The 12,516-nt window shown below is 39.4% G+C and overlaps 1 protein-coding gene across 1 annotated transcript in view; it reads left to right on the top strand.

The window, feature by feature from the left end:
* The window catches only part of CFTR (CF transmembrane conductance regulator), a 161,217-nt gene that overhangs the window by 52,999 nt on the left and 95,702 nt on the right, over positions 1 to 12,516 (top strand). Inside the window, exons 8-10 of the mRNA XM_055314679.1 lie at positions 2,989 to 3,235; positions 5,127 to 5,219; positions 11,385 to 11,567. Of these exons, the coding sequence (XP_055170654.1) occupies positions 2,989 to 3,235; positions 5,127 to 5,219; positions 11,385 to 11,567 (523 nt within the window). The remainder of the gene's footprint in view (positions 1 to 2,988; positions 3,236 to 5,126; positions 5,220 to 11,384; positions 11,568 to 12,516) is intronic.

A 12,516-nucleotide genomic window follows, 5' to 3' on the forward strand; every position in this document is an offset into this window, starting at 1 on the left:
AGCTCCTATGGCACACGAGAGTTTCACAGGGAAAAATATGCTAAAGAGCAGAGTACCCTTTTAGATAGTGTGAATATGGCTATGAGGAATTGGGGTTGCTGATTCTGGTAGAGGGTGGTAACTGAGCTGCAGGTGTGTGATTGGAACAACAAAAGAAATGCTGAAATATCAAGTCCTTTTGCCATGTAAATAGAAAGAGTGAAAGAGTAAATATTTCCCAAACATTATTGGTCACCTGTTTTTATTATGCTTTTCAAAGCAAATCCAGGAAAGGAATTGTATTTTCTTTCCAGAAACATCCTTAAAGATCTTGGGGAATTGTTTAGTTGGTTGAAGTTGTTTTTCTTATTAACAAGTGAGTTCTCCATCATACTTGTCCCCTTGGTCACTTCTATGCCTATGAGCACAGGCATCCCAAGAATGGGATGAAATGTTCATCAGAGCATCTGCTTGTCTCGGGCGTCAAGATAAACTCCTGTTCAGGACACTCTAGGTGCTGACTTTTCCTGACTTTGGTTTTTATTTTTCTTCTTCCTCAAAAGATGAAATTCACCCTTTGTATTTTGTATTTCTGTCTGACCAATTCTAATAGCCAACGGTTGGTTGTAACTTGTAGAATCTGGTTCCTTAACCTGGCATGAAATTGTTACCTGAAAAGGCTTGGAAGTGCTGATGTAAATATGGGAAAGCAAGAATTGCTTCTGATACTCAAAAGAGCAAATATAATGTCTTGGAAGAGATTGGCAGGATGCGCTTCGAGGGGTGATTACCTCAGCCTGGCCCAGATGGTCCTGGGCAGAGACTGTGTGAAACTCCTTGCCAATATATTCCTTTATTGCTCTCCTGTAATAAAGTCACTTTCAAGTTTTTTTTTTATAAGAAACTAATAAAATATTTTTATGACTCATAAAGTACAAGTGATTTTATTATGGAGAGTACTGCTTTCTGCGTGATCCTTATAAATGTTCGTGAGTCCATTATTTTTTTCTTGTCATACCACTTCTTCCATTTTCCTCAACTGTTTCTAATACATTTCAACAACAATTATCACAAACCTGTGAACATTTTTGTAAACACTCTTTTCTAGCATTTTATTAACATCAACCTAGCCAATGTTTCTCTTTTTTTGTTTTTTTCTGTTGAAGATTAAGGATTCTAAGTGCTAGGCCATCCGCTGAGCTCTCATTAACCTTGGCAGTGACTCTTCCAGGGAGATGGTATTGTTTCCATTCCGCACAGGCAGATTCTGTAGGAACCAAAGGGAAGAGCAGTTTACTAAAGATGGCTTGGCTGTAACTGGCAGAGCCAGGGGTCAAACCCCAGTGAGATTCTAAAATCACAATCTGCCTTCAGCTCTAAGTGATTGAAATAAGTAAGCATTAGACCACATTAGATTGTGAATCACAGCCTGGGATGGACACATTGAATTTTGTTTTCTGTATCAGAGTGCTCAGGATTATATTTTTTTTCAGACTAAAAAAAAAAAAAAGATTTTTTATTTTCCCCCTGAATTCTAAATTTTATTTATTTATTTATTTATTTATTTATTTATTTATTTATTTATTTATTTATTTATTTATTTATGATAGTCACAGAGAGAGAGAGGCAGAGACACAGGCAGAGGGAGAAGCAGGCTCCATGCACTGGGAGCCCGATGTGGGATTCGATCCCGGGTCTCCAGGATCGCACCCTGGGCCAAAGGCAGGCGCCAAACCGCTGCGCCACCCAGGGATCCCCCCCTCCCCCCTGAATTCTAATACTTAAGAATGAAAACTTCTCTGAATTTTACAAATGTGTGAACTAGCACCCTAAATGCCAGGCACAGCAATTGCTGTTGCTCTCTCCCTCCAGAACCCTCTGCTCATCTGTTCATTGCTGCTTTTTTTCTTGCAAGAGCTGAATAGGAGGATCTCAATTGACTCGAAGTTTTCTAGTCCTGGAAGAGTGGGCTGTAGGTTGAAGGCAGCATTGTTCTCTTTCATTAGCAGCATCTGCACTCCCCGTTTTCTACCTGCTGGAGCACTGACACTTCTTCTACATGTGTTAAAAAAAAAAAAAAAAGTTCACATTTACAGTTCAGACCAGAAGATCAGAAGTAAAAATGATTGTTGCAGGGGCACTTGGCTGGCTCAGTCTGTGGAGTGTGTGACTCTTGATGTTGAGATTGTGGGTTCGAGCCCCATTTTGGTTGTAGAGATTACTTAGAAATAAAATCTTTTAAAAAATGATTTTTTTTTGCAAAGAATTATATAAAGTGAGAGACGGAAAGGATATAGTAGCTGTTCTTTTGTAATTTTTCAAGAACTACCTGCAACAGAATCACTCGGGTTCTTGTTTAAAGCATGGATGCTGGAAGCCTACGGACTTATTCAGTATCCCTGAGGGGTGGGCCTGAGACTGCATTTTAGTAAGTTTCTCAGGTGATTCTCCTATGCTAAGATTTGGGAAACCATTCTTTTGTGGCTTCTATGTTATTTTTAGTGTTCTTCAAAGCCGAGCTAGCATTTCTAAAATGTTAACAATCCACTAGGGAATCACAAAAGTGTATTTTTCCTTCATAAATCTGGCAATGCTGTCCTCATTTCCACACTTAATTACTTAAAACACCACCCAACAAACAAAGCATTTGAATCAAAGTCTCACTAATCTTCCAAGTTAATGATGAAGTGACTCAAGATATTAAAATAATCTCATAATAGCAATAGTAATTATAATTGAGATAATAAATTATAACTTAAAAATAATATTTACAGGTAAGATGTCCAAGACACTGGTATATTCATTACTGCCCCCCTTTCAGAGAGGGTAACTGAGGCCCAGAGAGATTACATGTCTTGCCCGAGGTCACACAGCTCACATAGGATGGAGCTAGGATCAGAACACAGGCAGAAAGCCTTGAGAGCTTCTGTTCAGGTTTTACATATTTCCAAAGCCTGGTATTTGAAAAGTTGATAAGCATCCCAAATTTTATATATTTTTTTTTTATAGAACAGAGCTGAAACTGACCCGGAAGGCAGCCTATGTGAGATACTTCAATAGCTCAGCCTTCTTCTTCTCAGGGTTCTTTGTGGTGTTTTTATCTGTGCTTCCCTATGCACTGATCAAAACAATCATCCTTCGCAAAATATTCACAACCATCTCATTCTGCATCGTTTTGCGCATGGCAGTCACTCGGCAATTCCCCTGGGCTGTACAAACATGGTATGACTCTCTTGGAGCAATAAACAAAATACAGGTAATGTACCCAACAGGGCATCATTTGCAATGATTTTAGAACAGTTTTGAACTTTTCTAGTGAGCAACCTCTCTGGAGATGAAGTGTTGGTCTTGGGCCCGTTTGATGCTCAGGATTTCCTCTCTTGGTGTCTACATGTGGTCTAACAAGCCCTTGTGATGAAAACCTAGTGAAATAAAAAGGAAGGCCTGAGATTCTCTTAAGTCAAAGGAGTTGACGGAAATATTGTTTCTGTATTCCGGAGAATTTTATTTAAGAAATCAGCTAATAGATTGGTTCTCATGAGCTTGACAAATGTGCAAAAGATGGTAACAGATTCACCAGGAAGTCAGAAAACATTCCAGCGAAAACTAAATATGTTCACCTTAAATTTTTCAAAACTTTCCAACATACTTTCCAGAAAGTAAGATAGACGAGAATGGCATTTTATGCCACATCCTAGCAAAGCTGATGTAGCTGTAGCTTAGAAGAGAGGTTCTAAAGTCCTCGGGTGATTATGCCCAGTGTTTATTTAGCTAATTGAATCACCATCATGAATTTATGTGTGGTTATAATTTTTATAATTCATATATAGATCAAACTGTCTTGTACTTTTTTGATGTCCATTTAAATATTTAACCAGAAAATAAATCACTGTGATAGAAATAAACAATGAGGCTGAAGGGTGAGCCACTTTTAGGTGGTTCTGCCCTTATGTGGTCTTGGCCAGACTTTGCCAGTGGTGACCCACGGACCGTAGTTTGGCCTTGGACCTGTTTCACTTGACCTTTAAATCTTAAAACAAACCATTTGCATTAGTTCTCAGCGTTTAAAAGTTGGGAGATGTTACATATACAATAAATCATGTCTTCAGCCTCTTTTGAAGAATCAGAATATGTAGTAACTGGGTCCTCTTCTCCTGTGAGCTGCGACAGCTCCCCCCCCCCCCCCGGCCCCAAAGAGGGCCTGGCCTCTCCAGTTCTGTGCACTCGCCTCAGCCACCCTCCTTAAGTTTATCATCTTGAAGATGTGTGAGTTTTAGATCTGTGAGGTAGACCAACTGGGGAATGTAACTCAGAACCATAGCAGCTCTGGGACTGATCCTATTTCTTCTGTTAACCCTTCTCAACTGAGAGAGAGAGAGAGAATGAACACACACACAGACTCCAAGAGAGAACGTCACAAAGACCGGGAGAGTCACCGAACAGGAACACAGAGAAACTAAACTGGGAGAAAAAGAGAGAAACCAAAATAGAGATAGAGGGTGAGAGAAGAGTAGAGGAGGAAAAGCAAAAGCAAGGCAAGGAGCAGGCTGTCCTCAATACCTGCTGTGCTGAGGACTTCAGGATATAGGCACTTAATTCTTCCCAATGCTCCCACCTTTCCCTCTGGAGCTCTAATAATGTGGAGTAGAGCCCTCCTTTAGAGTCAGGGTTTGATGCTTTAAAATCAGTTATATCAGATCTTCAAACCTGTACGTACACCAGAGAAGTGATGCTCTCGATGCCTCTAATAAGGAGGGTGCTCTAGACGTGAAGACAGAAGCCTTCTCTCTGTCCTAATGTTGAATTGAGGCAGGCACACTGGAGGGTAACCAGGGAGGCCTCGTAAGTTCATCACCCAGGTTAGCATGTGAGCGTGGAAGGAAGAATCAATTGTGTGTTAAAAAATCTAATGTAGGAAGAGAGTTTTATAAAATAGCACATGTTTTAAGAGTGCATTTCAAATGTGATAAATCCTAGTGCTTGGCTTTACAAAACTGTGAACAATTATTTTATTAAGTGATTTCTAATCTGTACATAAATATATTCATAAATACTCATAAAATCCAAATACTGTTAGAGTGTAAACTAGATGTAATAATGCCATGATGCTCTTCGAGTACAATTTTTTTCCCTTCTTTTATAAACAGGATTTCTTACAAAAGCAAGAGTATAAGACGTTGGAATATAACTTAACAACTACGGAAGTAGTGATGGAGAATGTAACAGCCTTCTGGGAGGAGGTCAGAATTTTTTTTTTAATTGTTTGCTGTAAATACTTTGGCATTTTCTCCTTGCTGAATCTGGTTTTCATCTTACTAGACAAGAAAGAATGATAATTGAACTGGTTGTACTGGAAGGGGAACCAACCACTGCGCTTATTCTATACATTAAGAACTCAAGGCCCAGGAATGTTAAATACACAGAAGCCTCTTCATTTTCTTCCAAGTCATGTGATTTGCTTGACACAACAGATTAGGAAGGAATACAAATCTCATAGGTTTTGGTGCCTGATAGGGCAGGGTGTGACTTCTGACTCTGCCATTTATTCTCTGTGTTAATCTAGATCGAATTACTTGTGGAACTTTTGGTTCTCCATCTATAAAGCAAAATACTGATATTTACCTTGCAACCGGTGCCTGGCTTCGTGCAAGTTTGTTGTGAAGTATGAAGTGCTCAGCAGAGTACCAAGCGCAGACTAGTTCTTCTATAGATCCTCCTTTCTCTGACCTCAAGTCCCAGCCCAATGTGTTTTCATACATGGGTCATCCTAAAGATATATGAGAGCTACATCAGTGTGTTATTTTCTATTTTTATTTATTTCCATTCACTATTAAAGATTGTCATATCTCAAAGCCAGAAAAATATTAGCAATGATATTCAGCCTCTCAAGAAGCAATATTTGATTATTGGGAACACCTATTGAGTCCCTATTACCTTATCACTTATATCTGCTGGGTAAAGAGAAGAGTTATTTTGACATTTTTCAAAATACCTGAAACTGGTTCTTATTTATATAAGCAACTCGACAGCCAGAGCTTCACTTTACTTCATTTTTGAAGGTACAGGTTAGAGAATAATTCTTTATCTGCCTAGCAACATTGTTTTTTGGGAAAGTGTCAGATCAGAAAGGGATCAGATCGATTTTACTTCTTTGTTTTGAGGAGTTTCAAAGGCCCTTCTAGGCAAAAATAAGTTTAACATTTTCCCTCCTAATTTCAGACAAAATTGTTTCCCTGCTCTGCTGCAAAAATCTTCTACAATCTCTTCACCCAACTCTTGCCTCCCATCTGGCTATATCCTCATCCTCCAGTCTTTGACCGTCACCTGCCGAACTCTGGACTCTTCTTGATCACATTTGCTCGGGATAGTGGCGCTTCTTAAACCTTTGCTGTGATGTCTGAAATCTCAACATCCACGAGCAGTCCCTCCAGTACTGTCCTAAGAACCTGTACTCTAAGGTGACTTCTTCAGAAGCTTCCTGTCCAAGCACATCCTGAGCTTTGGGAGCACATATGCTTCCTCCACTTTGGAAATGTTACACTCTGAAATCTCTTTCCTGGCCCAGAATTTCCTAACCATCCAGCCCCATCTGTCTCTAAATCCCACCTTTACTGTAGTCCTTCAGGTTCAAGATTTCTGGTCTCTTCCCTTGGACCCTGCCTGGTTCAGCCTCTGCTTACCTCAAGACCAGTCATTTCAGTTCTCCTACAACTCTCTCAATTCCTGTTTCCTTCTACTGAACTCTTTGCTGCAAAACATTACTTTGTGGCCTTTGGTGAAGTAGGTGCTATCTGGGAAAATCACTAAACTTAGGTCATTTGTAAGCTTTACGCTGCTCTTGTTTCAACCTCAGTGGGATCCGTAAACCTTCTTGGGAAATCTTTTCATTTGTCTTTAGTTAATGTTCTTTACCATTTCCCCAGGAGCTGTGCCAGATTTTTACCACTTTCCCCAAAGCCCCTCCTTCTCTAAGGATCTTCATGGCCTTGCCTCCTACAAAACATAAAGAAAAGAGAAGCCATGATCAGTTATGAATGCTTCCGGTTTCCCTGTTCACCCTTGGAATTATGCTTTCCTCCTTCCTTTATGTCTAAGAGAAAGATGTAGGTTTCCTCCTGCCCTTGACTGAGCTATTACTACCTTGCTTCATCATCTTGGAACAGGCGGCCAGCAGTCTTCTCTCTAGAAGCTTCAACATTTCCTTTCAACTGACTCCTTTTCACGTGCGAATATTTTCAAGTTAAAAAAAAAAATTCTTCTCTTGCTTTTGCCCACCCAGCTTCGTCCTCCCAGCCTAACCCTGTCCTCTCCTTTGTTGTCACACTGTTGTCATTTTCTCATCTCTCATGGGCTCCTGCCTGCTGTAGTCTGGAGTCTGCCTTTGCCAACACATCAAAACTCTTCCATTCTTCTTGAATTCATCACTTAGCCTTAAGGTAACCACTCTTTTCATATTATTTTATCCTCAGACCATGACTTCTACCTCTTTCCTGCCTGCTACTTCCATGGTGATGGGTACCGGGTCCCCACTTAGGCTTTCTTCTAGCATTTCATGCGCTCTGTGGGTGACCTCAAGCTCAGGGCCAGCTGACATCAATGTGCTGCTGAGTCTCAAATGCAAATTTCTGGCCCCCGTTTCTTTCCTGAACTTCTTACATGTATTTCAAAATATCTTCCATGGTCCTCAAGGACTTCACATTACTTCACGTTCATCACTCATCAGGCTTCACAAACCCACTCCTTCCAGTGTATTTGCTATTTCCTTTGTTGGCATCATCATCCACCCAGTTACCCAAGGGGCAAGTCCCTGGTGAATTATATAGTACTCTGCCCTCCATCCAAACCTGGAAGTGGGTCAAATTACTACTGACTTATTAGGAAGAGGAAACTTAGAGAGTTTAAACGACTAGAACAAGGTTAGACAACTAATTAGGACAGAGCTAAAAGGTCAGCCTAAGTTTCTCTGACTCCAAAATGCGTTACCACTCACCATACTGCTCCTTATTTAAACAAAACAAAACAAAAAAGAGTGATTGCTGCTTTCCCATATACTGCTTTCACATATGTTACCTCATTTAATACCCTCAACAATATAGGAGACTGAAGCTCAGAATGTTATAACAACTTGTCAACCATTAGCCAGCTAGTTGAGAAGATGCCCTAAGAATGGGGTAAAGAGAAAATATATCATAACCATTTCATGCATGAATACACGGGACACGTAAACATGGAAAATGTTCAATCTTATTAGGGGGCAAATAAATAAAAATAAGATCAATAGTGAGATTCCATTTTCACCTGTAAAATTATAAAAACAAAGTTAAATCCAAAACCAAAAAAACAGTGTTGATAAGGATTCTTGAAAACCAGCATTCTCATATATTTGTTGATGGAAGAAAATTTAGAATTACTATTGAAAAAACTTGAAATTTCACATAATTTTTGCTCTGGAAACTCCATTTGTGGGAATTTAAACAAAAAAAATGTGCTGCCCAATTTATAGCAAAGTATGTGCATATAGTTTATTCATACTTGGGTACTATCTTACAACTAGAAATTATATTAAAAATAATGTCTAATGGTATCTAAAAATATTGATGCTTTATTATAAGTCAGAAAAAAGTGGGTCACAACTTTATTTTTTCTTAATTTTGTAAAAAAATGATATATATTTTATTGAAATATAGTTTCAAGTGCATAACATAGCGACTCAGCAAGTATATACATTACAAATGCTCACCATGATGAGGGTGGTAACCATCTGTCACCATACAAAGTTATTACAATAATGTCGACTCTATTTCCTATGCTGCTGTACTCTTCATCCCTGGTAATATGTATATATTTATAAAAAATATTTGTTTATACTTATATGTAAGAAAGTGAAGGGATTTTTTTTTATTTAAAATTTTTTTTTAAATTTATTTATGATAGTCACAGAGAGAGAGAGAGAGAGAGAGAGAGGCAGAGACACAGGCAGAGGGAGAAGCAGGCTCCATGCACCGGGAGCCCGACGTGGGATTCGATCCCGGGTCTCCAGGATCACGCCCTGGGCCAAAGGCAGGCGCTAAACCACTGCGCCACCCAGGGATCCCTGAAGGGATTTTTTAAAAAGTTTTTTTTATTTATTCATTTGAGAGAGAAAGAGCGAGTGAGAGCATGAGTGGGGCAGAAGGAGAGGGAGAGGGAAAAGTAGGCTCCCTGCTGAGCTGGGAGGAGGGGGGACTCCAGCTGGATCTCAGGATTCTAGGATTATGACCTGAGCTGAAAGCAGATGTTTAACTGATGAACCAGCCAAGCACCCTGAGAAAGTGGAGGGATTTCAGTTGAAATGTTGAGTATGGTTTCTTCTCAGTGGTAGTACAAGTGATTTGTTTGTTCTGCTTTTCTGGATTTTTCAAATTTCTTGAAATACGTGTCTTACTTCTGTAATTAGAAATGAAGATTATTAGCAACAACAGCCTTCCATTGGTCCAAGTGCTTATGGATCAAAGTCCTGATTCTAAGCATGGTACAAGTTCTTCAACAGCCTGCATGGCCCATCTTTTTTTTTTTCTTTTTAAAGATTTTATTTATTCATGAGAGAGAGAGAGAGAGAGAGAAAGAGAGAGAGGCAGAGACACAAGCAGAGGGAGAAGCAGGCTCCATGCAGGGAGCCCGGTGTGGGGACTCGATCCTGGGACCCCAGGGTCATGCCCTGGGCCGAAGGCAGCGCTAAACCGCTGAGACACCCGGGCTACCCATGCATTGCCCATCTTTACCAAGGACTCCTTTTGTCATTTTGCCGTATATATCTGATTAGCCGTTTACCGTTTCTGAGACGTATTTTGTTTTTTAAGACTAAGTCATTGTATATACACATCTGTCTTCCTGGATCACCAATACCATTTCCTGGTCTTGTGCAATCCCCCTTCTGGCCCTCATAGCTCAGCTTGCAGGTCATTTACTTGGCCAAGCTCTGAGTGCTTATTCTCTGTAATGTCGTCCTATAAGATTTGGTGTGATTTTCAGTTCTATCACTAGCACGTTTCAGTATTAATATCTATTCATTCATTATTCTCCTATGTGGGATTTTTAAAAAAGATTTTATTTATTCATTCATGAGAGACACACAGAGAGAGGCAGAGGCACAGGGAGAGGGAGAAGCAGGCTCTGCTTGGGGAACCCAATGCGAGACTCGATCCCAGGACCTCAGGATCATGACCTGAACTGAAGGCAGAAGCTCAACCACTGAGCCACCCAGGCGTCCCCATGTGGGATTCTTGAAGTGGTCTTTAGTACAGAGGTGATGCTCAATAAATATCTGTGAGATAAATAAATGAGTAAGAGAGGGGCACCTGGGTAGCTCAGCCAGTTGAGGGTTGAACATCCAACTCTTGTTTTGGCTCAGGTCATGACCTCAGGGTCCTGAGCTTGAACCCTGGTCAGGCTCTGTGTGCAGTGGGGAATCTGCTTAATATTCTCTCCCCCTCCTTTCCCTTTCCCCTGCCCCCTGCTCATGTGCTCTCTATCTAAAATAAATAAATAAATCTTTTTAAAAAAATGAATAAGAGACTAGCAAATGCTTTTGTCCCATTTTATAAAGACCTTTTATCGTCTAAAAGCTTTGCTTTTAGTTGTTTGATGACTGAGGGGGATGTTAGCCATACATATCATGAGAACCCAAAGCAGTGGTCTTCAAACAATTGCTTATGTATGACCGAAAAGAATTTTGAAAAACTATGACACATACCTCTGACACATCGTTAAGTTGACATAAATTGTTGTGTAGTTTTAAGTGGTGGCAAAAGATGTAATTCCTGTTTTTTGTATATTGTCTTAGTGTGCTAAATGAGTTTTTGTCAGAACCTTGGCGCTATAGGAGTGCATTCAGTTTATGGAAGATAAATGAATTCATGCTGTCAGTTCTCATTATCAAGCCATTCAACTTGCTTTGTGCCAGAAAAAGTATAACAACCTTAAAATGTAGATAATTCATGTATATCAACTAGATTTATTAAATTATTAAGAATTGAGTAAATAATGAAGTAATTAGTCAATAAAAATGCCTTATACTGCCACTCATTTCTGCAATCTTATTCTAAGGGAGGCAAGACATATAGATTTCCTTTAGTGTGAAATTGGGGGAAATGAGATGTTACCTCCTTCAGTATTCCTGGCTTTTTACTTCAGGTAAAAAATTTGATGGTGAGCAACGATCTAGGATATTGAAATTATGTTCTCATTAAATGCTTTATTAAAATTTTTGTTTTTTTACATCATATACTCTAGAACCCACATGCTATATAATTAAATACCATAGGCTGTAGATCATGTGCCATGTGCTTTTCATAATATATAACAAATAGTTACTGAAAATACCTGAAAAGCCTACCTTTTTATTTTCTCTGTATCTATTTTTTCAGGGATTTGGGGAATTACTTGAGAAAGCAAAAGAAAACAGTAATGACAGAAAAATTTCCAATGGGGACAACAGCCTCTTCTTCAGCAACTTCTCACTTCTTGGTACTCCTGTCCTAAAAGACATCAGTTTCAAGATAGAAAGAGGACAGTTATTGGCGGTTGCTGGATCTACTGGAGCAGGCAAGGTAATCTCTTCGTTCTTCACCATTGAGAACTTAATTTGGCAGGCGTTTCTTTCTTTTCCTAGTTTGTCTGTAGTGTAAGAGGGTATGTTGGAGAAATTCTTATGTTGGTAGTAGGAGAACGCTTGGATATAGTGTCTCTTAGAATATAAATTGTTCTATTGATAATATTCTTTAGTCTTTTCTTTCTTCATATTACTTCCGGTGACTTTTTCTTCTGCATCTTTATATGTTACATGGCACAGAACACCAGTGTCTTTCTTTCCCCATGTGCTGATCTTTACATTTATTAAAATTTTTTCTCTTTTTTTCTTTTCTTCAATTGGGGCATAGTTGACACCCAGTGTTATGTTAATTTCAGGTGTTCAACGTAACAATTGAACACCTCTGTACTTCTGCTATGCTCACAAATGTAGCCACCATCTGTCATGATACAACTCTATTATAAGACCATTGATTATATTCCCTGCGCTGTACCTTTCATTGATGGTTCATTCCATACCTGGAAGTCTACATCTCCAACTCCCCTTTATCCATTTTGTCCATCCCCCCACAATCTCCCCCTCTGGCAAGCATCAGTTCTCTGTATTTTTGGGTCTGTTTTTGCCTTTTTTAATTTATTTATCCTTTCCTTTTGTTTTTTAAGTTTTACATATAAGTCAACACAGTGTTTTCTTCTTTTTTTTCTTTAAGATTTTTATTTATTTATTCACGAAAAGCACAGAGAGAGAGAGAGAGAGAGAGAGAGAGAGAGAGGCAGAGACACAGGCAGAGGGAGAAGCAGGCTCCATGCAGGGAGCCCAATGTGGGACTCAATCCCAGGTCTCCAGGATCACGCCCTGGGCTGAAGGCCGCTAAACCACTGAGCCACCTGGGCTGCCCGACACAGTGTTTTATACATGGTAGAAATTCAGTAACTTTATTGAATAAGTGAATCATTCATTTTTAACAA

This window comes from Nyctereutes procyonoides, unplaced genomic scaffold (assembly GCF_905146905.1).
Source record: "Nyctereutes procyonoides isolate TBG_1078 unplaced genomic scaffold, NYPRO_anot_genome, whole genome shotgun sequence".
In the NCBI taxonomy this organism is placed as follows: domain Eukaryota; kingdom Metazoa; phylum Chordata; class Mammalia; order Carnivora; family Canidae; genus Nyctereutes; species Nyctereutes procyonoides.